At 58.2% G+C, this 27,883-nt stretch overlaps 1 protein-coding gene across 4 annotated transcripts; it reads left to right on the forward strand.

Annotated features, from left to right (window-relative positions):
• Positions 1 to 703: 703 nt before the first annotated feature.
• Positions 704 to 27,883, forward strand: CTTN (cortactin). Of its 4 annotated transcripts, none has more exons than XM_019954899.2 (18): positions 704 to 859; positions 4,707 to 4,803; positions 6,788 to 6,874; positions 7,008 to 7,081; positions 8,911 to 9,040; positions 11,392 to 11,502; positions 12,411 to 12,465; positions 13,305 to 13,415; positions 15,868 to 15,978; positions 16,532 to 16,642; positions 17,374 to 17,484; positions 19,469 to 19,524; positions 21,384 to 21,453; positions 22,075 to 22,223; positions 23,742 to 23,831; positions 25,232 to 25,373; positions 26,051 to 26,122; positions 26,845 to 27,883. In XM_019954899.2, the coding sequence occupies exons 3-18, from the start codon at positions 6,788 to 6,790 to the stop codon at positions 26,979 to 26,981; spliced, it is 1,617 nt and encodes a 538-aa protein (XP_019810458.1). In that variant the 5' UTR covers positions 704 to 859; positions 4,707 to 4,803; the 3' UTR covers positions 26,982 to 27,883. The 4 variants fall into 4 exon arrangements, with proteins under 4 accessions (XP_019810458.1, XP_019810460.1, XP_019810461.1 ...); XM_019954900.2 differs by lacking the exon at positions 704 to 859 and adding an exon at positions 918 to 1,040; XM_019954901.2 differs by lacking the exon at positions 17,374 to 17,484.

A 27,883-nucleotide genomic window follows, 5' to 3' on the forward strand; every position in this document is an offset into this window, starting at 1 on the left:
CCTGGAAAATTCTTCCTTTCCTTGTTTACTTCTATTTGGCTTTCATATATCAGCTCCAATGTTAATCGCTGGAAGAAGCCTCTGATCTGCTGAAGGAGTTGGGATCCTACCTTCTCTCCAATCTAACCTTGATATTTTCTAGAGCATCTGTCTTATTTCCTTAGTATATATGTATTTGATTAATGTCTGACTCCTCTTCTAGGTTGAAAGGTCTCTAAGGGCAAAGTCCACGTTTATTCTGCTGACCTCTACTCCTGATACATATCTGGCTTTCTCTGGACGAAGAGATTGACGGGTGGGTGGATGGATGATTGGCGGAAAATGGAAGGAGAAGATGGACGGATGATATACGGATGGGTAATGGATGGACGGAGGAACAGTCACCTGTTCCTCCCAGGTGACTGGCCGTCACAGTTACCTCCTGCGTCCTCAGTGCTCAAAGTACCTGGCACTGTCCCCTTTTCCGCTCGTTTTCCCTTTGTCACCTCGGGCGGTGCTATGAATCCAGTACGACCACCTAGGACTGTGCATGTGAGCACAATCTGGCCCTCCCACAGTGGGCGCTCCGTAAATTTACCCTTAAGCGTCATCTCACTTTTAGGCAGGCTCCGCAGGCGGGCACCGGGCGGAGCTCGAGCCTGCGCCAGCGGTGGGCACTGCCGGCGCCACGTGGACAAGGGAGGCCGCAGGATCCGCGGACCCGGCGGGGCGGGGCGTGCCGGCGGGGGCGGAGCCTCCGGGACCCGGATGCGGCCCCGCCCCCGTCCGCGGAACCGGAAGTGGAGCGGGGCGCCTGGGAGCTGCGGGCGCGGCGGAGGCTGGGCAGTGCCGAGCCGGACCGGACCGACCCCAGGCGGCGGTGAGCGAGCTCGGCCTTCGCCGGGCGGGGGAGCGGGCCGGTTCCCCAGCTGAGGTCCCCAGGCGCAGCCACGTCCCGAAACGGGAAGGAAGCGGCGGCCGCGGCGGTCTCGCCGCATTTCCGCTCGCGGTTTCGCGCGCGGGGGGAGCGCGGGCGAGGCTTCCCCGGGCTGGGGGCCGAGGTCAGAGAAGGGGATGGGCGGGCCAGGGGCTGAGGGAAGGGGCCGGGGGCTGAGGGGAAGGGGCCGGGGGCTGAGGGGAAGGGGCCGGGCCTGAGGGAAGTCCTGGGGAGGGGGATGAGGTCGGAGAAAGAGGGGCGGGCTGGGGGAAGGGGAAGGGGTCAGGGCCTGAGGGGTCAGGGCACGCGGTCCTGCGGGGGCTTGGGAGGAGAGTCCAGGGCCTCAGGGGAGGATCTCCGGGCTTCTGGGAAGAAGGGGCCAGAAGGTTGAGGGGGGTGTGTAGGATAGGAGAGGGGCCCTACAGGAGGGGTGCAGGACCTGGGGGTCGGGAGGAAGGGGCAGGGGGCCGGGGAGGGGAGAGGCCGGGCCCCGAGTGTTTAAGGGAAGGGGGACAAGGGCCCAGAGGGTCCTGGGAAGAGCGGGGACCGCCGGGGAGGGGGTCCAGGACCTGGAGGGTTAGGGGGACGGGGCGGAGAGCCGAAAGGGTCTAGGGACGGAGAGGAGCCCTACCGGTAGCGGGGGTCCCGGACTCGGGAGTTCACGGGGCGGAGGGCCGAGGGGGAGGGGCCGGGGTCTCCCAAGGGCAGGGCGGGCCGCTCGCTCCCAGCTCCCCGGCCCACACCTACGGGGAGATGTTGCAATCAGGTCAGTGGAAATGCAGCGACCGGCGCGGCAGCAGAGTTGAGCGGCTCTGGATTGGGAACAGCCCCTCCTCTGGGTGCGAGCTGGAAGTCACCTGGAAGGGAGTCACTCTCGTGCAAGCTGGGTGCTCCTGCAGAGGGTCTGGGGCGAAGGGGACAGGGCTTCCTTCCCGTGGAATCTGGCCGCGTCGGGCCCGGGGGAGCGGGGGTGCGGAACCCACTTCCCGCTGGACGGAGCTCTGAGGCGTCCCGGGCGAGCGCCCCGCTGGGCTCCGCGGTGACCTGGCCCCCGGAGCTCCATGGGGGCTTAACCCGCTGGGGCCGACCGCGTGATTGCCCCGCCGCCCCTCTGGCCGGCGCTGGGCAGGGCCTGACGGCGGGTGAGTCACCGCGCTGGTGCCAGAGGCTGGCCCGCGCCTCTCGGGTGGAAAGTGTTCCCAGACCGAAAGAGGAGCGAGGAGGGGTGTGCGGGGTTGTCCTGTATGCTCTGCTCCACATCCCCCTCAGTAACTGGCAGTGTGTCCCCAGGACCTTTTATTTGAAGCATTTTGAGAGACACTTCTGTAAAAAACTTAACTTGGGAGTCAGTGGTGACTCAGATCTTCGGTCAGCACAGTGCAGCAGGGGCTGGGTAAGCGCACGGTTGAGAGAGACAGTTGGGAGCCCAGGGGTCTGCCCTGTGTTGCAGTGCGCCAGTCCTGGGCCCTTGTCCATCAGGCATCTTGTCTTCACTGTGCAGGAGGCAGGGGAGAGGGGAGTCCTCTGAGTAATGGTGGTGTGGAGAGTGGGCCTTGTGAGACCTGTTTTCTCTGCTACACTGGAGAGGGTGGGTGAATAGATGGCTAACTCAGCGTGGTTTCATCTCCTCAGAGAAACCTTATCGGCTTCCCTCACCCCCAGCACTAGGCAGCTGCTAGTCCCCTTTTTCTCTCTGTAGACTTAGCAGATCTGGCCACTCCTAGAAATGGGCCTGTATAATATATGGTCTTCTGTGTCCCGCTTCTTTCACTTAGTGTAAGATTTTTCAGAGTCGTTTATGTTGTAGGGGGTGTCAGTACTTCACTCCTTCTATCGTCAGACATTAGTAACATTCCATTGAGTGGATAGACCATCTGCCGCGTGCCTATCGTTGTATCACAAGGATATTGGGTTATTTTCACTTTGGGCTGTTAGGAGTGATGCTCTGTGAACAAGTTTTCTGTATACCTAGGAGTGGAGTTGCTGGGATATATGGCACCTCTGTGTTTAACCTTTTGAAGAACTGCCGGATTCTTTCATCTTACGTTTCCGCCAGCAGCATAAGAGCCTTGTGATTTCTGCACACCCTCCACAAACTTGTTTGTTTTTTGGTGGCCACCTTAGAATGTGTGGAATGGTATCTCAGGTCGGCTTTGATACGCATTCCCTTGATGGTTAGTGATACTGTCTTTTCACAAGCATATCATCCATTTGTATGTCTTTGGAGAAATGTCTGTTCAGATCCTTTCACCATTTAAAAATGTGGTTAATTGTCCTGTTTATTGTTGACTTGTAAGAGTTCTTTATGTATTCTGGATAGGTGATTTGAAAACAGTGTCTCTCATTCTGTAAATTGTGTTCACTTTGATAGGTGTCTTTTGAAGCAAAAAGTGTAAAATTTTTGTCCCGATTTACTTTTTTCTGTTTTCCCTTGTGCTTTTGTGTCACATCCAAAGTCTGTTGTCAAATTCGAGGTGATGAGAATTTGTGCTTGTTTTTTTCCTAAGAATTCAATAGTTTTAGTTCAGACACTTAGGTTTTTTGATCCATTTTTTCCCCCAGTTAATTATTGTGTGTGGTATGAGGTAGGTAGGGTCCAGAGGCATTATCTTTGGATCAAAAAAAAAAGGACTTAAGTTTTTCAAAGAGTTGTTTTCATGATTTTTTTTTTAATTAAAAATATTGAGAGGGAATAGATTATTATAGATTTTAGCCTGCCCTTGGGAAGGTTTTCATAGATGTTGGATGATAACTGCGGTACCTAGAATGTACTAAGCAACCTACACAATTTAGGATTTCTAAAGGCAGAATTGAGGAAGGCCAGCAGAGCATCTTCTGTCTGGTTGCTAATGCGTGCCAGGCCACATGTCAGCACAGACAGTGTGTGCCTGTGACTGGTCTGTTCTGGGAAGAAGGGGATTCTAGTCATCTGTGGTGTCTAGCAATGCCATGTCTAGTCAGGGCTGTCCTGTGGTCTGAGGGAAGAGCTGCTGAGCTGGTGGGTTGCAGAATTGGAGTCTTGGTCTTATGAAGTAACCCTGCCCGTTCGTTAGAGACGCAGCTTGCTTCTCCTTTGCTCCCCGAGTCAACATTCTTCACGTTCTGATAGCTGTCACTGCTCAGAGTTCTAGCCCCGCCATGTCACCATCCCATGGGGAGTGCTTCTCATGTGTACGTATATATGTGAAAGTGTGAGAGTGCTAGTCACTCAGTCACATCTGACTCTGTGACCCCGTGGACTGTAGCCCGCGAGGCTAATCTGTCCAGGAATTCTGTCTGCAAGAATATTGGAGTGGGTTGCCATTCCTTTTTCTGGGGAATCTTCCCCATCCAGGGCTCGAACCTAGGTCTCCCGCATTGCAGGCAGCTTCTTTACCGTCAGAGCTACCGGGGACACTCACACACATACACATATACATACCCAGAGTAATGGAATTTTATTGCAGAATTAGGATGAACCAGAAATGGAAAGCTCTCAGGATTTTAGCACACAAAATGTACGCTAGCAATTGAGGCAATGATTTCTGTCTGCATTAAGAAGAAATTTCATACAGTGGTAAATAGTTCAGAACTTTTTTATTTTCTGTAGTTTCTCACTGTGGCTGAAAGTCAGTTGAACTCTTTGGTTAGGGAAATGGAAATCTTCCCACCCTCTTTTCACATTTCTTTATAAAACCTTGTTGTGTTGGGGAGGATTTCAGAGCTATTCTAAAAGGATCTCAGCACACAAAGATTCGCCCAGGGTGCCTGTCAGCACATATCCTTCTTTTTACTCTTAATCTTTTTACAGACAGAAGCTCTCCCCAATGCCTGGGAATTCCTCGTTGGATTACTGCGTTTTCAGCAGAGTTTTGTGAGCGTCTCGCATCTGCACGTGGAGAAGAAAGGTTTGTGCACCATGAGCATGCTCATGTGCTCCACTGGGCAGTCAGGGAAACCCCTTTGACAAGGAAAGCGAGGGGTGTTCTCTCCCTAGGTTTGCAGAGATAGGGACGATAATTTTCTGGGAGGAAATTTTCTTATTTGAAAAATAAAGTCAATTTTGGTGTTGCCTGTGGTCTAGAAAGCGGAGGGGATTCCACACGACCCTGGAGTGGAGGACCCCTGGCAGCCCCCTGGCCCCTTCTTCCTCTTCCATGGGGTTGGGGAACCCATAGCCATGATGCTGGTGCGAGCCGGCCAGTGGTCACCTGCCCACAAGTGAGGCTGGCTTCCAGACGGGTGGAGAGTGGGCCCTGTGACTTCTGCGCCGCCAGCGTGGAGAAGCCACAGGCCAGGATGTGGCTTTCACCTTGGCCTTGGGTGGGGAGTGAGTCTCGTTGGAGACCCCGTCCTTCTGCATGACTGGCCGTCCCCTCACTGGCTGAGGAGACCATAGGCAACTGGAGTCCTGCGGGTGGGCAGCCCCTTCTCAGGCCAGCGTGGTGCCACGGGCAGTCTTGACTCGGGGAGGCAGAGGCTTCTGGCAGAGCGTTTGACTTTCAGGCAGCTGTGTCTCCATCTGTGAATGGGCACGCTGGTTGTTCCCGCTGCAGCTGAGCCTGGCCTGTCGGCTCTCGGAGACTGTGTTCAAAGCAGTTTGCGTCAGGGCGCTCCCTGCCTTGCTTCACCTAATTAGAGGGGAGCAAGGGTCCCGGTGGGACAGTGTCCAGGGGACTGTGTTGGTCCTGCCCACCTGGTGGCTCATGGTTCCCTGCCCAGGTGACGTGGCAGCACTCCAGTCTGGGAATCTGAGAGCTGTGCCCCTTGATCCCCCCTGCCACCACCTTGGACTTGTGACCTCGCAGAGCCGGGGGTGCAGGTGGACCCGCCTGGGGGGTTCTCAGGTCTGTGAAAGGCTCTTGTTCTGTCTGGGTCCACACAGAGCACAGGGAGTGTGGCCCCACCATGGGAGATGGGCAGTGTCCTCAGCTCAGACACCAGGGTGTGGGCTTCTGGTTGCGTGAAAACAAGCCTTCAGTTGCTTCTGGCCTGGGAGCAGTTTTATGGGGACTTCTGGGGAAAACAAAACCATTTTTCTCATTGCTTTCTTTTGAACTCCTGAAAGGCTAGATTTTGCCTTTGTAGTTATGGAGAGAGCAGTGTGGCTCGGCTGTGAGGCTGGGTCATTTTTCTCCGAGCTGATAAGTTAGAGTTTCAGGGCCTGCTGAGGAGGCAGGGCGGCCTGCCTCAGGGCTGCCCGACACAGAAGTTGGCATTCTGTGTGCCCTGCGTCTCCCCAAGCAGATGGCAAAGCAGCCCTTGGCTGATTGCTTGACTTGTCAGAGTCTAAGTTAAGAAAATCATTGTTAGGTTTCCAGTAATTATTTTTGAGTCAAAATGGATGCTTTGAAATAAAACCGTGATGCAACGGAGCAGACTTTACAGTTGGCGGTAGTGCGTTCCCGGTGGGACAGCACTGCCGCCAGGAGGCTTGGCTGGGGGCGGGGGGTCCCGCTGAGTGAAGCAGCACACGTGGCGTTGTTTATCTCCCAGTTTCCTCCCTTGAGTTGAAGCCTGGAATATCTCTCCCGTGCTTCTGCCCTTTGGCTTCAGTGCTAGAGCTCCCGTGTTAGGTTTCTTTTGATCCTTCCGGTGTCACTCAGGCACGGGGATCATGAGTGACCTTTTTTTTAAAAAAGAAAAATCTATTCGGCTGCGCCAGGTCTTGGTCGTGGCCTGCAGGAGTCTAGTTCCCTGACCGGGGATTGAACCTGGGCCCCTGGCATGGGGAGCTGGGAGTCTTAGCTGCTGGACCCCCAGGGAAGTCCCACGAGTGGCCCTCTTGAGCACGTAGCTCCCCGCCCTCCCTGTGGGGTCCCGGGCAGAGCGTCTGTGGGCCCCTGGGCAGGGCTCTGCCGGCGGCTGTGACCCTCAGCGCTGCCCTTCCAGATGTGGAAAGCCTCGGCCGGCCACACCGTGTCCATCACCCCGGACGACGGGGGAGCCGACGACTGGGAGACCGACCCCGATTTCGTGGTAGGAGCCCCAGTCTGCCCGCCCCTCCCGTCTCCTGAAGTGGGTCCTCCCAGGTTTTTGGTTTGGCGGGGGGTGGGGGCTGTTTCACAGTCCAGGGCGTGGGGGTGTACTCGTTCTTTATTTTCCTTTTCAGAATGACGTAAGTGAGAAAGAGCAGAGATGGGGAGCCAAAACCGTGCAAGGATCTGGGCACCAGGAGCACATCAAGTAAGAGACGTTCTCGATCTTTGTGTGACAGAGACATTCTGAACCGTGAGGGGCAAGGGGGCCTGCTCCCTGCTGGTGAGCGCGAGGGCCCTGCCTCTGCCTTGTCTGGTCCCTTGTAGTTCACACAGGAGGTGAGGACGAGGCCTGACGTGTATGCGTGTGTGCATCTGCACAGACGCGCTCAGTGGTTTAAAAATCTCACTGCCGGTGTCTCCTCTACTTTTAATTCTCCAGTCTGGTTTTTAAGCTTGTGGTTTTCATCCAGGAACATAGTTAACTAAGCTGTTCTCTCTGCAGATGGGAGGTTTCTAAAGCATGGGCTGTCTTTGAAGACTAGATCAGAAACACCCGTCCTTAATTTGTATTGTTTTGTTGCAGTGTTATTCTGTTGTTGTCAGTTGGATACCCTGAGCTGAGTCCTGAACTTCTTGTTCTCATGAAGGTCGAGATAGGAGAACTGCAAGAAGCAGGGATTGTCCCTGACTTGGCCAGTCTTAACTCGCCACCTCCGGGGCAGCTTGTTTGCTTGTTGGGAGGTGTAGCTAAAAGGGCCTTTGAGAATGTGCTCAGACTTTTCTCTCCGGCTGCGCTGGCCTCAGTGCGGACGTGTGCTCCCTTCCCCTGGTTGTGACCGCTTGGGTCGTTCACAGAGCACTGGTCTAGGCTCTAGGATCTCTGCAGTGAAATGAAGCTCCTCTGGGCTGAGAAGGGTTCAGCCGTTCATCCAGAAAAGTGGGTGAAGTCTGCAGTGTGGGCATTTTAGACACAAGTGTTCCTCCCTCCTGACTCACTGAGCCCGCCGCCTCGCAGCTGTTCGGAGAAGGGCCTGGGACCGGTCGGGGGAGCTGGTGCTGGGAGCTGCCTCGGGTTCCCTGCTCTGGGGTCAGGCTGACTGCTGACCTGGTTTTGTCATCCAGGCCTCTTAGCCCTGCTGTCCCCCGTGGTTTCAAAACACGTTGGGGAGGGCAGATCGGAGAAGAAAAGAACTCTCTCTGATCAGGCAGCCTGTGGGTGGGTTAGAATTCAGAGAACACCCAAGGCAGGACTGCTTCGGTGTCCTGAGGTCCTTCCAACGGTGCTTGGGGGCTGGTCTTCTTCCCCAGCTCGTCAGGGTCTTGGGAGGTGGCCAGGCCTGGTTGGTGTTCTAAGCCGCACGTCCGGGATTGCCGTCCGGATGTGGAGATGTGGCTGTGGTGTGGGGTGGCCCTCGGCAGCCCTGGGTGATAGCTGCCTGGCCTGCCTGGTTCTGGCTGCATCTGGTGATCTGTCCTGCTGCTCCTAGCGCTTAAAGTGAAAGTGGCTTTTACATTTTAAGTTCTGAAAGCCTCTCACTTCACCTTTGAATGGAAAGCCGGGGTGCTTCACATAGCGAGAAGCCGTCTGAATATTCCACGTCTCTGGGCTCCTGGCCTAGGGTCGTCCGGGTGTGCACCTGTGGGCTTTGTCTCCCATTTGCCTCTGGTGACGTTTACGGAGCTGGCTGTCCTGGGTCAGGTGTCTGGTGAACCCGAGGAGCTGTCCTCCACTTGGTGGAATGCCGTCCACATCGTAGCCCAGCTTCTGTAGGGACTTGGAGATGACTCACTGGGTGTGTTCAGACTTGCTTTTTTTTCCCCATTAACCTGTATCTGACTCTGAGAGCTGCTGAAGTTGAGGGCAACTGGAGGTGCAGTAAAGTGAATACAAGGGAGGCTGGGCTGGGGAGCCACTGGGGAGCAAAACCTCACAGATTGCAGAGATGGTGTCCTTGTCTGTCCTCCCAGAAAGCCCAGACGCACGTCTTGGCAGTCTGTCTGACTGATTTTTGTCTTCCATCTCTTCCTTCCAAGCATCCACAAGCTGCGGGAGAATGTGTTTCAAGAACACCAGACCCTCAAGGAGAAGGAGCTGGAAACGGGACCCAAAGCCTCGCACGGCTACGGAGGGAAGTTTGGCGTGGAGCAGGACAGGATGGACAAGGTGAGTGCCGGCCCACGTGGCGTCAGGGTCCTGGCGTGTTTGACCTCACCAGGGTCAGCAGGGTTGTCACTCAGCCCTCCCCCTCCATTGAAAAGTTGGGAGTCCACTTGTTGAGGATGAGATTTGCCAGAAGTCACCCTCTCTCAATTGAGCTTAGCTGAGAAGGGCTGCAGTTTCTGGAAGCTCTTCAGTTTCTGAGTTGCTGGGGAGGGAGTGGTGTGCTGGGAATCCTGGAGCTGGAGATAAGGTCCTCCCAGAGGCCGGCTCTGACCGGAACGGAGGCCCACAGGCGGCTGGATTGCCGCTTGGGTGTCAGCTGCGGTTCGGGCTGCAGCCTTAGTGGCTCCCATCTGCAGCCCAGAGCCGAGTTTCAGCGCCTGGGTTCCTGTCGAGGCTAGAAAGGCAGCCATCTGACTGCTGTCCTTCCGCACTTGGTGACCTTCAGAGAAGACCCTGGCCCACCAGGCAGAGGACAGGCAGGTCTGAGGAGGTGGGACTGAAGTTGAACAGAGCCGCACCCTTTGCTGGATCAGCTGGGGGCCGAGTCCGCCCTGCAGAGAGGACAGTAGACTGGGGCAGGCGTGCTGCGCGTGCAGTGACGCGGGCGCCCGTCTCCCAGGTTGGGCAGCTCGAGGTGTCTGCCTTACCGCTGTGCTGAGGTGTCAGCTGGGTCGGGTCCCTCTGTGATTCCCCCCGTCCCCCTTGTGCCTGGATCAGATTCAGCCCGGAATGACAGGGCTGGTCGCACTCGTGGGCCAGCACCTGCTTGAGAGAGGGGCGCCCCCACGACCAGAGTGTTAGCCCTGCTTCTCACAGTGCTCTGCCTGGTGCTGACTGTTTGATTAGAAATAGGGTCTCGTCAGTGTAAGACCAAGGCCAACCTGGGGAGAAAGCTGTTTTGATGAGAAAGTTGGGAGAATCGCTAAGCTTTCACTCTGGCCGTATTTTTGGAACAGTTCTGACTTCTTAGTGATGAAGAGGCACGCTGGGGGATCCTTTGGGCATGCTGCTGCCTCCCTGTTACCTTGTTGATGTTTTCTGGGTGAGACCCCCGAAGCTGCAGGTGGGTGGTCTCTGCCACGGGTTTTCTGAGGCTGCAGGGCTCTGGATCAGCTGTTAGCTGTGGGCATCGGATCCCGCTGGGAGGGAGAGAAAGTAGCAGCTCCGGACTGGAAAGTAAAGCTTGCTTTGCTCCCTGGCTGTGGAAGAGCGCGTGCTAAGCTGCCTGCAGAGCTAGCTGCCAGCGCTGGTTGTGACCCCGTGGGGGTTGGACCCTGAACCCTGCCACTGAAGTTCCAGATAAACAAGCGGGAGAGGAGTTGTTAGTACGCTGGCAGGCCCCTCGATGGATTGTAGGAGGGCCAAGGTGGGCGTGGCTCCCTGGGGAGGAGCTGGGCTTGGATGAGCTGCTGCCTCGCCTGGCTCTGGGTCACGTGTAGGTCACCTGTCCTGTGTCCTCGGTGTCCACAAAGGTCCGTGACCCCTGTCCATTCTGCCGAGGGCGCCTGGAACCTTCCTCTGAGGGCCGGGCCTGGGTGACTTCAGCAGCCCGGGGCCGCTCAGACTTCAGGGTGTAAATATTTTAGTTGCTTGGCCACCACAGGCTCTCGGGCGGCTCCTGAACTAGCTGTATTGTCTTGACACAAAGCTAGGCATAGATTTTCTGTAAATGAACAGATGTGGTATGTTCCAGAAAGCTTTATTTACAGAGAACCTCGGTGTGGATGTGGGCCGCAGGCTCCAGCTTGCTGACACAGCGGAAAGCTCGGGGTGGACTGCTCGGTCAGCATGTGGCCTTGAGAGGCCACCAGACCTGCTTCCCTGACCGGGGGTGCTGAGCCGGCGGCAGGCCCCACCGCACACCTGGGCGGGCTGGCTGTGTGGTAGGCAGTGGCGCTGACCGTGCGGTGTGCCTGAAGCATGCCCTCTGTGTTCCGGTTTGAGCCCTGATTCCTGGGTCACGTGCTTTGACAGTGACCTCCTCCCACCTGAGGAGGCTGATCACTGCCGGCAGTCTTCTGGAAGCGGTCTCAGGAGTCGCTGGCAGGCTGCTGGCTCTGTGGTGCTGGTTGGGGCCTGGCCTCCTGTTCTGCACGCCCAGGCACCTCAGGAAGCCCCCTGTGGCTGGGGTTCGGGCGACTTCTGGGGAGCCTGGTGTGCAGAGGGTTCAGGACCACCTGACTGAGGGCGTGGCGATGCCCCTGGAGTCACCTCCCCCGGCCGGCTTCCAGGTTGGGTGGTTTTGTTCGTGTCGCCCACACCGAGCAGAAGTGCAGGCTGCCCCGGCGGGGGGCGGGTCCAGTGGGGCAGTGCTGGAGGGCGACTAACGCTTCACTTGTGCCCCTGTCCAGTCAGCTGTCGGCCACGAGTATCAGTCAAAGCTCTCTAAGCACTGCTCGCAGGTTGACTCCGTCCGGGGCTTTGGAGGCAAGTTTGGCGTCCAGGTGGACAGAGTGGACCAGGTGAGTGAGGCGGCGCGGGCAGCTGGCCCCACCTTGTAGACTGAGCTCGCTCCGGGTGTCTTCTGGGCATCTCGGAGTGGCGCAGAGGTGCCTCGGACTGTGGGGGTGCAAGGTGGGGGTCCCGAGCACAGGCTCCTGAGGCCCCGCCCGCCCCTTCACAGATGCTCTGAGATGATTGGCTGTTTGAGAGGCGAGAGAGTTTTCCCCTGGTTGCTGTAGAAACCTCCATGTTGGTGCCTGCTCATCGAGTGGCCCTGAGATGGCCTTCGATGTGTCCCAGGGGACAGTGGGGACTCCCTGTCCCTGCCTGTGTCACAGTGACAGAGGGCCCCCCTCACACCCACTTCCAGGGCTGTGCTGAGTGTCTGATGCTGTTCCTCTGGTTCGAGGCCCTGGCTCAGGGCCGGCAGCCCCCTCATTTTATGTCGTAGCATTGAGAGCTGCCTCGCTGATTGTCTGGGGTGGCCCCTGGGCTTCAGTGTTTCAAGGTGTGCAAATTCAAAATACTGGTACTTTGGGCATTAGTAGCTGCAGTTCAGTTCAGTCGCTCAGTCACGTCCGATTCTTTGCAACCCCATGAATTGCAGCGCGCCAGGCCTCGCTGTCCATCACCAACTTCTGGAGTTCATTCAGACTCACGTCCATCGAGTCAGTGATGCCATCCAGCCATCTCATCCTCTGTCATCCCCTTCTCCTCCTGCCCCCAATCCCTCCCAGCATCAGAGTCTTTTCCAGTGAGTCAACTCTTCGCATGAGGTGGCCAAAGTACTGGAGTTTCAGCTTTAGCATCATTCCTTAGGAGATAAAAAAATAAAAAAATACCAATAACACGGTTCGTGTTTTTTAAAATGTCATGTTCATGGATCCAAACGTTGAAATCTGCATCTCCTCTTTTTCTGTAACTGCAGTCTGCCGTGGGCTTCGAGTACCAGGGGAAGACCGAGAAGCACGCCTCACAGAAAGGTGAGGTGGGACAGATGCAGAAAGCCCCCCTGCTTTTGAAGGCAGGAGTCCCTCGTGGCCTCATCCGGAGGGGTCGGGACACTGCCCTCCCCTCAGGCGTCTGGGGTGTGGTGTGGCGGGGCCCCCGTCAGGCAGCGAGTGGACCCGGGTCTTGTGTCTCCTCATTGCCTCCCTCCTCTGAGCAGCGTTGCCTTGGGCAGTTTGCTTGGTTGGCAAAGCAGACTCTCCCCTTAGGATAGTGACCAGAGCTGTTTCGGTGCTGATGTTTGCACAGTGTGCGAGCTGTTGTGAACACGGTGCTGGCTGGTCTTCATGAGCTTGTGCTCACTTGTCAGCCCTTTCTGAAATGAAAGCACATCGCTTCCTCAAAGCACTTGAGGTGTTTTTTGTGAGCTTGTTTGCTTACGCCTCTTGCAGGGCGGTAGCCGGCCTGGGAGCTTGTTTGCTTACGCCTCTTGCAGGGAGGTAGCCGGCCTGGGAGCGCTCTAGGGGCGGGTCCGTCTGGTCCACCCAGCCCAGGGTGTTGGTGGGCTCCAGTCTTTTCTAGAAAGACCCACGTGGCCATGTCCCTTTCTTCACACGCTGAGCTTTATTTGAATGGTTACTTTCCAAAGTGTGCCCGTGGCTCACCTCTGCCCTCCAGCTGTTGGAAGGGGCCAGACTGCAGGGACACCAGACGACGCGCGGCGCCCCATCTGACGGCGGGTGGCTCCTCGTGCCTCTTTGAACGTGCTCTTGTCTCCTGGTGCATTGCTGCCGACGCTTTGCTCCTGCTGCTTTTAACCGGAATGGCATTTTGCTCTGACACGCTTCTTCCTGCTGCCACCCTGTCTCCCCAGACTACTCGAGTGGTTTCGGTGGCAAGTACGGCGTGCAGTCCGACCGCGTGGACAAGAGCGCCGTGGGCTTCGACTACCAGGGCGAGACGGAGAAGCACGGGTCGCAGAGAGGTGGGCGGGCGGGCCGCTGCGCACCCCGCTGACTGTCGGCGCCTGCAGCCCCTCCTTGCTCGTGCGTTTACTCACACGAGCCCAGGGAGCTCCCTCTCCCCATGCCAGCCGCTTGATGTTTTATTTATACAGCTCTTTTAGCTTGAAGGGTTTGGACATCCCTGTTCTTACCTGGTTGGAGTAGGGGCTTTGTCGTCGTTTCGATGACTGCTCAGTCCTCCGCTGCATGGACACTGTGTAGTTCCTGAACTGTTCCTCTCTGGAAGGTGGAGTTGAGCTCATTTCCAGGTTTGGATGTTAAGAACTGACTGCCGTGGATATTCCTGTCCTGTGTCTTACGCACAAGAGTGGTTATTTAAAAGATGAGTTCTAGCGGTGGAGTCGCTGAGTCAAGCATGTTGGACTTAAAATTCGCTGGATGCTGCCAGGCTGTCCTTGGCGGCCGGCCTGACCCTCCTTTCACGTGGTGCCCCCGTTGGAGGTCAGTTACAGTGCTCTGCCCACTGAGGCGCGTGTGTGGAGTTGGACACATGGACCTGACCCTGCCGCAGAGGGTGAGGTTGGCTGCTGCTCTGCATGGTGTGTTTTATTTGGCCTGTGCGTTCGAGTTTTTGAATCACTGGTGACATAGGAACTGAGAGCTCGCATAGCTTTGTAAATCTCCAGAATTTTAAGAATCAAAAATGAAAGCCGCCACTGGCGGCACCCATGACTGGGCGTCTCTCAAGGGAAGGGCTGCTGGACTGGGGGTGTTGCTTCCCTTCTGCCCAAGGGCCCGCCTGCCCCGGCACTGGGCTGTCCCGCCCCATGCCGGGAGCACACCTGTCCGCCTGTGCCCTGTGTGCACATGCTCCTTAGGACCCGCTGTTGGATCCTGTTCGTTCTGCCAGACCCTCTCCCCAGATGCCCTTGCAGAAGAATAGCTCTGCCTCCAGGAAGCTGGGGAGCAGAGGCCGAAGCACCTGGAGCAGCGCAGCAGTCCTTGGCAGCTCTGGGCCTGCTTGGGTGGGGTTGAGTCCCCGCTCATGGGTCTGTGACAGAGCCTGCTGTGTGTAAAACAGCTGTCTAGTATTTATGGTAACTTAGCCTTGAGTGGAACTTGAGTTCCTAGAAGGTGCTCCATGTTGGTGCTGTCTCTGGAGGTGCCCCATCTCGTCTCTGCTGTAGTTGAGGAAGCAGGGTGACTTAGTGTTTGTTTAATTTTTGCTGCCTTTCCTTGCTGTGCGCGGGCTTTCTCTAGTTGCAGTGAACAGGGGCTGTTCTTGGTTGCGGTTCACAGGCTTCTCATCGTGGTGGCTTCTGTTGCAGAGCGCGGGCTCTCGGCGCTCAGGCTTCAGTCGGAGCAGCATGCAGGCTCGGTAGTCGTGCCGCATGGGCTTAACTGCCCTGCGGTGGGTGGGATCTTCCCAGACCAGGGATTGAACCCGTGCCCCCTGCATTGGTTTTGCCGGGACTGCCAAGGAAGTCCCTGCCTAGAGTGACCTAAAAGCTTGCTCCTGTTGCTCATCCTTGATTTCAGAAGCTTCACGTCAACTTGGTCTTCATGCCGTCTTTTGGACTAAAGGAGAGATGCTATAGTTATTCATTCACTATACGTGCTACTTTTTTCAGTTCTTTTGTGCATATAAATAATACTTTTAAGTGTTTTCCACATTTGCAATCTTAGAGTAAGCCTTAAAGATTTTTTATTTTTTCAATTATTTACTTACTTGATTGCTCTGGATCTTAGTTGCCGTGTTTAGGATCCTTATTGCAACTTTTGGAGTCCAGATCTCTGACCAGGGATTGAATCTGGGCTGCCTGCTTTAGGAGCGTGGAGTCTCAAGCCTTTTAGGAGCGTGGAGTCTCAAGCCTTTTAGGAGCGTGGAGTCTCAAGCCTTTTAGGAGCGTGGAGTCTCAAGCCTTTTAGGAGCGTGGAGTCTCAAGCCTTTTAGGAGCGTGGAGTCTCAAGCCTTTTAGGAGCGTGGAGTCTCAAGCCTCGACCCCCAGGGAGGCCCCCCTGGTGGTGGTGGTTGTTTAATTTGATTTATTTTTGGCTGCACTGGGTCTTCGTTGCTGCGAGGACTTTTCTCTGGTTGCGGCAAGCAGGGGGCTGCTCTAGTTGCAATTGCATGGGCCTCTCCATGCCGTGGCTTCTCTTGTCGCAGAGCGCAGGCTCTCGGGCGTGTGGGCTCAGTAGCTGGGGGTCTCCGGACTCGAGAACAGAGCCTCGGTAGTCGTGGTGCCCAGGCTTAGTTGCTCTGCAGAGTGTGAAATCTTCCCGGACCTGGAATCGAACCCATGTCTCCCGCAATGGCAGGCGGATTCTTTACCGCTGAGCCACCAGGGAAGCCCCCTTGGTTTGTTTTTTTGAGTGGAATGATAGCAGTCCTTCCTTCCAGACTGCTGAGGTTCCCAGCGTGCTTGCTGTTCCCACGGCTGGTGTGTGGACAGCGCTTTTTCTTGTCTGCAGATTACTCCAGAGGTTTCGGTGGCAAGTACGGCATCGACAAGGACAAGGTGGATAAGAGCGCCGTCGGCTTCGAGTATCAAGGCAAAACCGAGAAGCACGAGTCCCAGAAAGGTGGCCTCAGCTTAGCTCCTTCCCCAGCCAGCAGCTGTTAGTGTGCGGGGTGACCATCAGAACAGGCGCAGAGAACCAGAACACGACCCGGAGGCCTGAGGGCAGATGCGCTGTTAAACATGGAACTTGAAGACAGCACGTACAGACCAGCGCTGTTAACTTAGAAACCCAGCCCTCGGCCGTCTTGTAGCTCTGACACTTCAGCAGAGTGGCTGGTAACGGCCCTCAAGTCGCCCGTCTGTGTGCAGAAGAGCCCCCGCGGGCTCCGCGGTGCTGGTTGAACAGCACGCCTTGGGTCTTCCTTTTGGGGTCCCATCTCTGTTTATCCAGGAGACCCAGATTGTACCTGGGGGTGCTTTCTGGCCATGGTATGGGGAGGTCCTCTTAACAAAGGTCACTGGAAGTTTTCCCAAAGGTCTGGAGCAAGCTCACACACAGGAGCAAGCACGGGTTGAGCAAGTTGTGTGTGTTTAACTTTGTGAAAAACGTGCTGTCTTCCTGTTAGGCAGGCTGCCTGTTAATCCTCGATTGTGGCCTTTTGTGTCGTCTGCAGACTACGTGAAAGGCTTCGGGGGGAAGTTCGGTGTGCAGACGGACAGACAGGACAAGTGTGCCCTCGGCTGGGACCACCAGGAGAAGCCCCAGCTGCACGAGTCCCAGAAAGGTGCGTCCCCCACGGCCTTCCGGAGCTCGGCTTTGTTCACAGGCTCTGTGCGCTGGGCCTCGCGGTACTTGGGTTGCAGTGTGTCGTGTCTTCCCTGGGGGGCGGGGAGGGTCCCTGTGCCTCCCTCGGCTTTGAAAAGACCCCTCCGCCTGTAGTGATCTCCTGGGGGGTTGCAGTGAGGCCTCGGTGCCCTGGAGCCCCGGCTGCCGCCGCAGTTTCCCAGGGGCTGCTTCTGCCCGCACGGGTGGCTGAAGGGGTGGCTCTGTGCTCCCAGCCAGGAGGCGGGCTGTGTCCCCCGGGAGAGTGGCTGCCAGAGCCCGGCTCGCGCCCTCCCAGGCGGCGGGTCCAGAGCGGGGCTGCCCCAGGGCTGGGGACAGGTCACATGTGTGACGTATCTCTCACGTGTGCCGAGATACGTGCTCTTGTCTGCAGTGCAGGCAGGACCCTTGGATGAATCTCGGAGCCTGGAGTGGCTCTTCCCAACCAGCTCATAGACAGGTCCTAGCCTGCTTTCGGGCCGTGGCTGACCCGTTCAGATTTCATTTGTCCTTCAACCTCTTGAGCCCTTGTGACCATCGGTGATGCCAGGAGCTGGCTCTGTGGCTCCCTCACTCAACAGGGCTCTCGTTTTCTCGAAGCAATGTGTTTGATTCCTGCAAACCTTCTACGATTTTAACCAAACTTGTTTCCTCTCTTGGTTGTTTTCTCCATGGTCACCTGTGGATTTTCAGATTATAAGACTGGTTTCGGAGGCAGATTTGGTGTTCAGTCCGAGAGGCAGGACTCCTGTGCTGTGGGGTTTGATTACAAGGAGAAACTGGCCAAGCACGGGTCCCAGCAAGGCACAGTTGCTTCCCAGCCCCACCCTCCCCCCCCGCGCCCCCGCTTAGCGCAGACCTCAGGCTCGGCCTCTGGTCACCGCTGTCACCGCAGGGCTGGGCTCTCCCCACACTGCTCTGCGGAGCGGACCCCCTGCGCACTCTCTTCCCCACTCACTTTCTTCTCACCTGTAACCTCTGGGGTGTATGCTTGGTAAAAGGGAGTGTGAACTGCAGGTGACTGGTCTCTGGAGCGGGTGCCTGGCCTCCCTCGGCCTCCCCCGGCAGCTCTCGCTGTTGACACGGGTACTGTGACTGGAATAAGCCACCTTCCTGCCTCTGAGGCTGGGAGAAATGTGTTCAGTTGAGTGTGATTACTGGGCTTGGACCAGAGGGGCACAGGGCAGGCGTGTCCACTTGGTTTTGGGGTCTTACTTCTGGGGGTGTTCTTTAGAGTTTTGTTTTTCGATGACCCTGTCTGCATTTAACTCCTTCACAACGAAGCAGAAAGTAGGTACAGGAAGCCGGAATCACAGGGAGTTCTGAGTGTGTGCTCACACACAGGAAGCAGGAATCACAGGGGGTTCTGAGTGTGTGCTCACCCACAGGAAGCAGGAATCACAGGAGGTTATGGGTGTGTGCTCACACACAGGAAGCAGGAATCACGGGATTCTGAGTGTGTGCTCACACACAGGAAGCAGGAATCACAGGGGGTTCCGAGTGTGTGCTCACACACAGGAAGCAGGAATCACAGGGGGTTCTGAGTGTGTGCTCACACACAGGAAGCAGGAATCACAGGGGTTCTGAATGTGTGCTCACACACAGGAAGCAGGAATCACAGGGGATTCTGAGTGTGTGCTCACACACAGGAAGCAGGAATCACAGGGGATTCTGAGTGTGTGCTCACCCACAGGAAGCAGGAATCACAGGGGATTCTGAGTGTGTGCTCACCCACAGGAAGCAGGAATCACAGGGGATTCTGAGTGTGTGCTCACCCACAGGAAGCAGGAATCACAGGAGGGTCTGGGTGTGTGCTCACACACAGGAAGCAGGAATCACAGAGGGTCTGGGTGTGTGCTCACACACAGGAAGCTGGAATCACAGGAGGGTCTGGGTGTGTGCTCGCACACAGGAAGCAGGAATCACAGAGGGTCTGGGTGTGTGCTCACACACAGGAAGCAGGAATCACAGGGGGTTCTGAGTGTGTGCTCACACACAGGAAGCAGGAATCACAGGGGTTCTGAGTGTGTGCTCACACACAGGAAGCAGGAATCACAGGGGATTCTGAGTGTGTGCTCACACACAGGAAGCAGGAATCACAGGGGATTCTGAGTGTGTGCTCACACACAAGAAGCTGGAATCACAGAGGTTCTGGGTGGTGTTGGGAGTCCAGATGAAGATGTGCTTATGCTCAGCGCAGTTCCCTCAGGGCCTGGACACGCAGTTGGCCGGGTGTTGTGTCCTGAGAGGCCCTCAGCCCGTGTTCAGGGAGGGAGGCAGAGAATCCCCTGGGGCTGACCCCGCAAACCACACGGACGTGGCCTTGGCCGTGTGTGGCGTTGGTGCTGCACGGTGCTGTGACCGTCTCGTGGGCCTGTGTGGCTGTGGCCTAAGTGGGGCTGATAGACGTCCATGGGAGTTTCCTCTCTTTCAAAAGAACAAGAGAAACCGCACCTCAGAGCCTCTCTTTAAAGCTGGGTAGGGCAGGATGGCAGCAGCGGGCGAGGCTGGGTGGAGGCTGTTGGGAGGTGCGCCCTGCCTGCCGCCCACGCCCGCACCCTTGCCCCGGGAGCACGCGGAGCATGCCCACCGCTTCCTTGCCCTCCCCTGCTTGCCGCCGGGACCCCGGGTGGAGGCGCACTTGCCTCGCGGGCAAGGGCTCGGGGTGCCGGGTCCTTGCTTGCATTGCTCTGCGCGCGCTTTCCGGGGTGTCCGCGTCTGCATGCACCTGCTGTCGGTGGCCGCTGGTCCTCAGCCCGGGGCTGAGTGCCGTGTCGTCACGTTGCAGACTACTCCAAAGGATTCGGCGGGAAGTACGGGGTGCAGAAGGACCGGATGGATAAGGTGAGTGCTCCTCCTCCTGGCTCGGTGTGTCCTGCCGAGGGCTGGGGGTCGGCCACTGTTCCGTGGTGGTCTTTGGCCCCTGGGGGCATGCCTGGCACATCTTTGAAAAGCTCCCCAGGCAGGTGTGTGTCATCCCCGTGGCGGTGGGGGTAGCTGACCCAAGCACTGGGCTTCCCTTCCAGTGTCCCTGGGTCCTCTCCTGGACTTCCGAGGCTGCACGGTGGGGTGGGTATGGTCCCTGTCGTGTTGTAGAGCGGGGCCTGGGGCCCATGGCCAGGTGGCTGTTGGTGCTGAAAGTGCTGAGCTTGAGCCGCGCTGGGAGCGGAGCTCCTTGGTTACTCTGGCCACCTGGTGGTGGCTGCGTCTTGGAGAAGGCTGCTCCACCATGTTTCTGTCACTGCAGGGGCTTGTGGCAGTCTACCCAGAGCCAGCGTGACCACAGGCTCCGCTTTCAGCTCTCCCAGGGGCGCCCTCCTGACCCGTCTAGGGTCTCCGTCAGCCAGTCCTCAGCACGTCAGATGGTTGGGGGTCTAGTCTAAACTCCAGGGCATCGGAGGGGCGGACCTGTGAGCTGTGCGGGGCCGCCCCCACCCGGCACCTGTCGGCTCAGTGGCCGGAGGTTGCGGCTGCCCTGCCCGTGGGAGTCTGGACGAGCGGGCCTGTCCCCGCCGAGTTCCCTTCCCCCAGGCTTCTGGCTGACCCCTGGGGCCCCGTCTCCTGAGTGTGTGTGGCCCCGGGCGCGGGGCTCTGGCCGCGGACGGTGTCCTGACGAAGCAGAGCTGGCGCTCACTGAGGCTGGGGGGCTGAGGGCCTGGAGACGGGGCACTGCGAGTGTGTGGGACACGGATGGGGTATGGAGCCAGCAACCCCCTGGCTGCAGGGTGGAGAGTGGGTCTCGGGGAACCTGCCAGGCCGTGGCCCCAGATAGGAGGCGGCGTCAGTGCTCTGACCACGTGCTTCTAGCCGGGGCTGGGGGTGGGTGCTGACGCCCCTGGGTGTAAGGGGTGAAGGGGAACGGAGCGGGCAGAGCCTCACAGGTGGTTGTCAGGGCTTCTGCTGGGCTAGGGAACTGGGAGGGCAGGCAGGGCTGGTGACACAGCCTGGGCGGGCTGCCAGGCAGGGCAGGCAGTGCTGGTGGGGTGGGGGCCTACAGAGTGTGCGGGCAGAGGCCGTGTCTGTGGGATGACGGTGGGAGAGGAGACTGCGAGGGCGCTTGGCAAGGGTGGGGGCGCCACCGAGACCATCCTGGGGGCGGGGGGAGGCCGTGTTCTCTCCCCACACAGCAGAGGCCTCTGGGCTCCCTTGTAAACACTGGGTCTCCTTGGTGGTGAGCGCTCAGGGAGATATGCTGGGTTTATGGTCGTGAAGATGGGATGTTAGTTTTTCTGCCCGTTTTGAAGTTTTCTCGAATTCGAGAGGAAGGTGCAGAGATTTCCCATGTGCTCCCCAACACACACCCCTCGCCGTGAAGCTGTGTTGAACCTGTGTCTCAGGTCGCCCACGGCCGGGGGCGGCGTTGGGGCTCACCTCTGGGCTGTGCGTCCTGCGGGTCTGGATGAGCGTGGATAACATGTGTTCGCCACTCTACACTCTGCAGTTTTCACTGCTCTAAACCCTTGGCCCTGCTGACTCCCCCACACATGCGTCTCTTCTCTGACGCTGATTCTGGGGTCACCAGCCGGGGTGAGTTGGCACACTTTCTGTGTCTCCGTTAGTGTGTGGGCTGGTGAGATCTGTAGGCCTGGGCTGGTTCCCTGGGAGGATCTGGGGCCAGCTTAGCACCTGTGCAGGTTCAGCAGCTCTGCTGGCCGCAGGGGAGGGGACCTGAGCCCTCCTGACCCCTGCTTGTGTCTCGGCAGAATGCCTCCACCTTTGAGGACGTTGCCGCGGTGTCCTCGTCTTACCAGAAGACTGTCCCTGTTGAAGCAGGTGAGTCCTGGCAGCCCTGAGGGCTTTCCCAGGAGAAATTTTGTGCAGCGGTGTTGCAGGGTGGTGCTGAGGGCGGGAGGAGGGTTGACAGGAGCCGGTGGAGCGTTGACGGAGAACCTGGTCATCTGTGGGTTTGGGGCGCGGCAGGTGATTACCTATCGTAATCAAAATTCAGGGAAAACCACGTCCCAGGAAGTGTCAGGTCAGCCTGCGTCTCACCCAGGGCAGGTGTCTCACCCGTCCGCCGGGGTCCTGGAGGGGTGCCCGGCCGTCCTGTTCCGTCACAGGAAACATCATGGGGGTGGAGCTCAGAGTCAGTGCTTCTGACTGTTCGATCGAAGGCCTCCCTAGGGGCATATCTTCCTCGTGTCTGGTGGTAAAGGACGTAGTGATGTTTGGAGCATGAGAATGTTCCAGATACAGGGCACTGTGCCCACGTTCCCGCTGCATGTGTGGCAGACACAGTAGCGAAGGCTTGTTCCTGGAGGAGGCTGGGCTGGCAGCCGAGGGGGTGCGTCCCTGCTCAGCCGGTCGGTGCCTGGGTCCCGGGGAAGGTCCCCCGGGCCAGCCCGGTGTGGGGGCAACGGTGGTGCTCTGGGTAAGTCTCTCCTTCCTCTGTAGTGAACAGCAAAACAAGTAACATCAGAGCGAACTTTGAAAACCTGGCGAAGGAGAAAGAACAGGAGGACCGGCGGAAGGCCGAGGCGGAGCGGGCGCAGAGGATGGCCCAGGAGCGGCAGGAGCAGGAGGCGGCGCGGCGGCAGCTGGACGTGAGTGCGGGCGGCGCCGGGGGCTGGGAGCCCGCGGGCCCTGCTCGCCCGTCTCCAGTCCGTGGGGTTATCGTAGACTCGGCGCCTTCTCGCACTGACGGTTTCAGCCACACAGACGGCCCAGGTTCTTGTCCCCAGACATGAGACAGCTGATCTGCCCGACAGCCCTGCTGACCCAGCCCAGGGTGACTGCCCGCCTGTCCTGCCCTGTGCGGCGGGCAGCACGTACGCCCTCGGCTGAGCCCGCGTCCACACGTCTCCCTGGCACTCTGTCCCCACCCATGCCCCTGGGGAGCCCGCCACCTCCTTGGGTGGAAGCTGGGGGACACAGGAGGAGTCCCCGCGAAGGAGCAGTCTGTGGGCTCTTGTTGCTGTTCCTTCTGGAGCCCGGCTCTGCAGGTTGCTCTGTGATTCTTTGTAGACTTTTTCCACGAGGGAAAGTAGAGATGGGAGCTGTGAGAGGTGAGAGGGACGGGGTGGCCCTTCTCCTAAAACCCTTCTGAGTGGACTGATGTCCAGTGGCTCTGCGCCAGTCCGTCAGCTCCTAGCCGGGCGGCTGGAGGCAGATCAGCTCAGGGAGCCACGGCCATGCCCTCGCCCGGGAAGCGGGTGTGGAAGCCCTCTCCCCGGCGGTGAGGAAGGGCAGAGTCTGCAGTAATGCCTGTGGTGCCTTACAGATCGTAAAGCTTTATTTAGCCCCGCAGACGTTGGCGGCTGGGGCTCTGAAGACCCCATCGGGGGAGGGTGGGGGCGGAGGCAGGCACTGCGCAGTGGTAGGGAGCGCTGGGCGGGGATTCCAGACGCCCTGACACATGCTTTGTCACACGTGATGAGGTCAGATAACTGCACACTCGTAATTACCTTGTATCTTTCTTAACTGCCAGGAACTTTAAAGCTCTCTCTCCTTCAGGTTTTTAGCTAGGCGTTTGTAAGTTTTTTTTTGTTGTAGGCCCACACGCCGAGGCATTTTTCCTGGTAGTTTGGTTTCCTTTTTATGTAACACCTTTGTCTTCTTATGACTCGGGAGTGTAATCCCTGCAATCTGATCTGAAAGATGCAGGAGTTGGAAGACTTGAGAAGAGAGGTTTGTGGTGGCGATCGTCTCTCGATTTTGCTTTTGAGGGTCTCTTGCTGTCCCTGCTGCCGTGTCGTCCCTCGCTGCATCCAGCCCTGTCCCACCGCCTCCCCTGTGTGAGCCCCCTCGGCACAGCGTCGCTCCAGAGCCCTCTGGGCCATGAGTGGCAGTCCAGAGGCAGGACACGGACCACATGCATTGCTGGGCAGGGGCCATGGATGCCTGACAGCCAGGTCTTGCGAGCGAGCAAGGAACGTGGGAAGGAATGTCTCTGTTTCCAGCCCTTCAAGGACACTCTCTACCTGGGGGTGTTCCTCGCGGGGGTTTCCAGCACCTGGAGGACTTGTGACCGTCCTGCTAGCGCAGACGACCGTAGCTTCAAAGCAGCTTTGCTTCTTCCTCCGGCAGCCTGAGAACGAGCTGACTGTGTCTCTGCGTTTCAGGAGCAGGCCCGGGCCCAGAAGCCCACGCCGCCCGCGTCCCCCACACCCCAGCCGGCTCAGGAGAGGCCACCATCGAGCCCCGTCTACGAGGTTGGTGTTGTCATTGGGTTTGCCAGTGACTCTGACTCCTGGAGACACCCTTCCCAGCCCAGCGCCCTGTGGACGGGGTCTCTGCCCGCGCTTGTCGGCGACCCAGAGGGCAGGCCTCCTGTGTGCGGGGTTCGACCCCTTGCCTTCCCCCGCCCTGCGGCGTCTCCTGACACCGGGAGCCATAAGTCTGCCTTTTCCCTCCCTCTCTCTGCCACCACTCCTCAGCTCCCCTCTCCCTGGCCCTTTCTCCAGAGTCCTCGGTCCCTAGTTCCTGCTCCTTTGATCCCTGGTCACAGAACGACCTCCCTATCCCGCCGCCAAAGGCCCCTGTGGCCCCCTCCCAGAGCAGCTCGGCCCCCACCGTCCACACCCACACCCCGAGCTTGAGTCCCCTCTGCCCCAGGGTCCTATTCACCCCCCGTCTCCTCATCACCTCACGTCGCCTCTCGGGGTGCCTTGCTGAGTCCCAGGAGCACACACTAGTTTGACTCAGAGGGGTCGGGGGTTGGGAGAGCTGTGGGCGGGGCTGGCCTTGCGGGTGGGGTTTTATAACTGATGCCGTGGAAAGGGGCCCTGTGTAAGCCCCCCCGCATGCCCCACAGCCGGGCCAGCCTCCCTGAACCACCTGATGGGCAGGGGGCTCTGGTGGGGGAGGCCGCCCCCGCACCACTGACCTGCTCAGGGTGGCCCCCCAGCGCAGCCGCTCCTTGCCCTCTGGTCTGTGCCCCCCGCCTCCGGGGGAACTGCCAGCAGGAGCCTGTCGCTGCTTTGTTCAGCTCTCGAGGGGCTCCGGTGTCTGGCCAAGGTGCAGCCGTCCTGCCCGCCTGCCCACACCCTTGCCACCCTCTGGAAGACTGGGGCCTGACTTCTGGCCCTTCCTAGAGCTGCTCCATGCGGGCACCTTGCTGCTCTGACCTGTAAGGGTGCCCCAGGCGCACCCTGGCCGGGCTGGTGGTCGGCTTGGGGCTGTCAGCAGAGCGCCCTTTGCTCTTGTGCGTGGCTTGGTGGTCACTCCCATGCCTCACCTCCACAGTGTTGGTGGGGATGGTACCTGCCATGCGCGGGCTCGTCTGCTCCAGGTGGAGGGCTGGGGTGCCGCCCTGGAGCTGTCGTCAGAGCCTCATAGGGCTGGGGGCTCTGGGGGTTTGGGGTGCCATGGTGGTCTGGGCCCGAAGGGGAGCAGGCCAGACCTGCCCCAGGAACTCACGTCTCTTGTGGCCGGCAGGTCCTTAGTGATGGTGGGACTCGGGGTCGGGGTGAGAGGGGATCCTGGGGAGGGGCCCCATCAGGATGCAGGTGACCCGTCTCCCCCCCGTGTCTGTCCCGTGTCGGCTGGGGCTGCCAGGTTTCCGCGTGCCTCTGGGAGGTGGGGCCACGGGAACTTGCCCTTGACTCGCCAGGACGCGGCCCCGTTCCGGGCTGAGCCGAGCCCCAGCAGAGAGCCTGAGCTGGGCTACAGCGTGGAGACCACGGAGTACCCGGAGGCCTACGTCTCGGAGGGCGTCTACGAAAGCACAGAGGCGCCGGGCCACTATCGAGCAGGTATGGGGCCTCCTGCGTCACGCCCCCTCCGCTGCTTTTCCTCTGCAAACCTCCCCTTTCCCGCGGGCTGAGCTGCCCCACCTCAGCTGTGGCCCCAGCCCTGGGGCCTTCCAGGGAGACCCCTGCCCGTGCGGGGGGCATTGAGGTGGTGGGCATGGAGGATGGGCTCCTGCTGTCGTCTTTCCCGAGGGGAAGCCCCGGTGTCCGGAGGTCACAAGATGGAGGTCCCTGGCACCCTGAAGGTGGAGTGGGTGGATGAGCGTGGGGTTCCCTTCTGTATGTCTGGGCCCGTTCCCCCTCAGGGAGTGACATGGGAATCAGCACGAGAACCTGCCCAGGGCAGAGCGCTCACCTCCCCGAGCACGACGGCAGGTGATCAGCTGTCTCTCGCTCGCCGTTCGTTTGTTCGTGGCACGGACGTTTCCTGACAATAGTGCTGAATATTTGAAATTTAAAAAATTATACCCTGACAACTGCCCCAGTCTCAACCCAGATGATCCCTTTGTGGGTTCGCTCCTTGGGGTGTCTCCTCTTGTTGGTATGAGGGGCAGGCGGCTCTCGGTGCCCTGGGGCCGCTGACTCCTGACTGGCGATTCCCGGACCTTGGGAAGGGCTGTCTGCTGGGAGTGAGCATGGAGCTCTGGTTCTCTCTCAGACTCGGCCCTGGTTTATTCTAGAGGAAGGTACCTACGATGAATATGAAAACGACCTTGGAATCACTGCCATCGCCCTCTATGACTACCAGGCTGGTGAGAAACCGCTGGCGGGCCAGAAGGAGGGCTGGGGGGTATGGGACTGGGGGCTTCCAGCAACTCCTCTCTCAAGAGTTAGGACTCTCAGAACACTATTTACAGTTTTTAAGAAGAATTTATATTTAAACAATTGCAAGGTTATAGAAAAGTTGCAGATCTTCAGTCCCATTACATCTGGTCTGGGTTAGGGTTTTTTTTGTGTGTGCTGAATCTTTTAGCTGTGTGGGCTTTCTCCAGTTGTGGGGAGCGGGAGCTACTTTTCATTCTGATGTGAGGGCTTTTCATTGTCATGGCTTCTCTTGTTGCAGAGAGAGGGCTCCAGGGCACTCGGGCTTCAGTCTGCAGCTTGTGGGCTTCAGTAGTCGGGGCCTAGTTGTTTAGTTGTTCCATGGCACGTGAAATTTTCCGGATAAGGTGTCCAACCCGCGTTGGCAGACAGACTGTTGCCCACTGTGCCACCAGGGAAGTCCTGGCTCAGGGCTTTGTATGAAGGGCTCGGTTGGGTCTCTGTAGCTGCCATGTGCGTGCAGAGCCGCCCTCACTGAGCAGGGCAGACCGGGACCCCTCCACCCCTGTGATCCTCCACCCCAGCACCCTGCACCCCGCAGAGCCTCCGTGGGAGGCCGCCAGCTCGAGGGGCTGCTGGCGGGTCTTCCTCCTGGTGGTTGGCTGACCCAGAGACACCGAGGGTGACCACTGCTCTCTGGCCTCCTCCGCAGCGGGCGACGATGAGATCTCCTTTGACCCCGACGACATCATCACCAACATCGAGATGATTGATGATGGCTGGTGGCGCGGGCTGTGCAAGGGGAGGTACGGGCTCTTCCCCGCCAACTACGTGGAGCTGCGGCAGTAGGCACCTCGCCCCCGCCACGGCCGCGCCAGGCCTGCCGCCTCTTAGGGTGAGGAGGGGCGTGTGCACTCCTGCTTTTCTATTTAATACTTCTGCTGATGCTTTTGGAAATGTTTACGCCCCAGAACTTGCTAATATATTGTAATCATGTTTCTTGGAGGACCCGCTGATTGTTTTTATGCATTTAAGGCATTTTCTTTTTTTGCCAAATCGACTGTGGCGTGGAGCCACTCGGGTGACCTTCAGTCCCGAGTGCGGGTTGTCCGTGCCCCGCTGTCGGGAGGCAGGACCACCCCTGTGGTGGGGGCCTGGTCCTGGGGGGTTTGGAGAAAGAGGGAAGGGCCTGATGGGAAGTTAGCATTGCGGGAAAGCTCTAGAAAGCACTGGAGCGTTCTGGTCGAGTGGAGGCGCTGCTCCTGCTGTGAAGTCCTGCAGTGGTTGCTAGGTTTCGCAAAGCCCCGCCTTTCTCCTCTTGTCCTGGATGTTGCGGGAAGGCAGGTCCCTTCCCCCGGGGAACCGCAGAAACGCTTCCCATGAAGGGAGCAGTACTCTTTCTGCCAAAATAGTGTGTTAAACGACAGCAAAATGTAACAGATCGACTTGCCTGAGAATGTGAAGCGAACAAGCGTGAGCTCTCCTGGGCTGCTGTGGGGAGCCCGTCCCCCGGGAGGGGCTGGGAGGCCTGCTCAGCAGCCTCCCGAGTGACCCTGTGGAACTGCTCGGGTGTTGGGACCTCAGTGACCACAAGGGATGCGTTTTCTTTCCTGAAGTGCATTTGCTTTACCACGGTTAGGTTGGGTTTTATATGCAATCCTTGTATCTAAGTTTCTGTAGCACACCTTATAGGTATGGTTTTTTTAAATTAAATATTCAAAATAAACTTTTTTTGACCCACTTGCTGCCGA

The sequence above is a fragment of the Bos indicus genome, chromosome 29 (genome assembly GCF_029378745.1).
Source record: "Bos indicus isolate NIAB-ARS_2022 breed Sahiwal x Tharparkar chromosome 29, NIAB-ARS_B.indTharparkar_mat_pri_1.0, whole genome shotgun sequence".
NCBI classification, from domain to species: Eukaryota; Metazoa; Chordata; class Mammalia; order Artiodactyla; family Bovidae; genus Bos; species Bos indicus.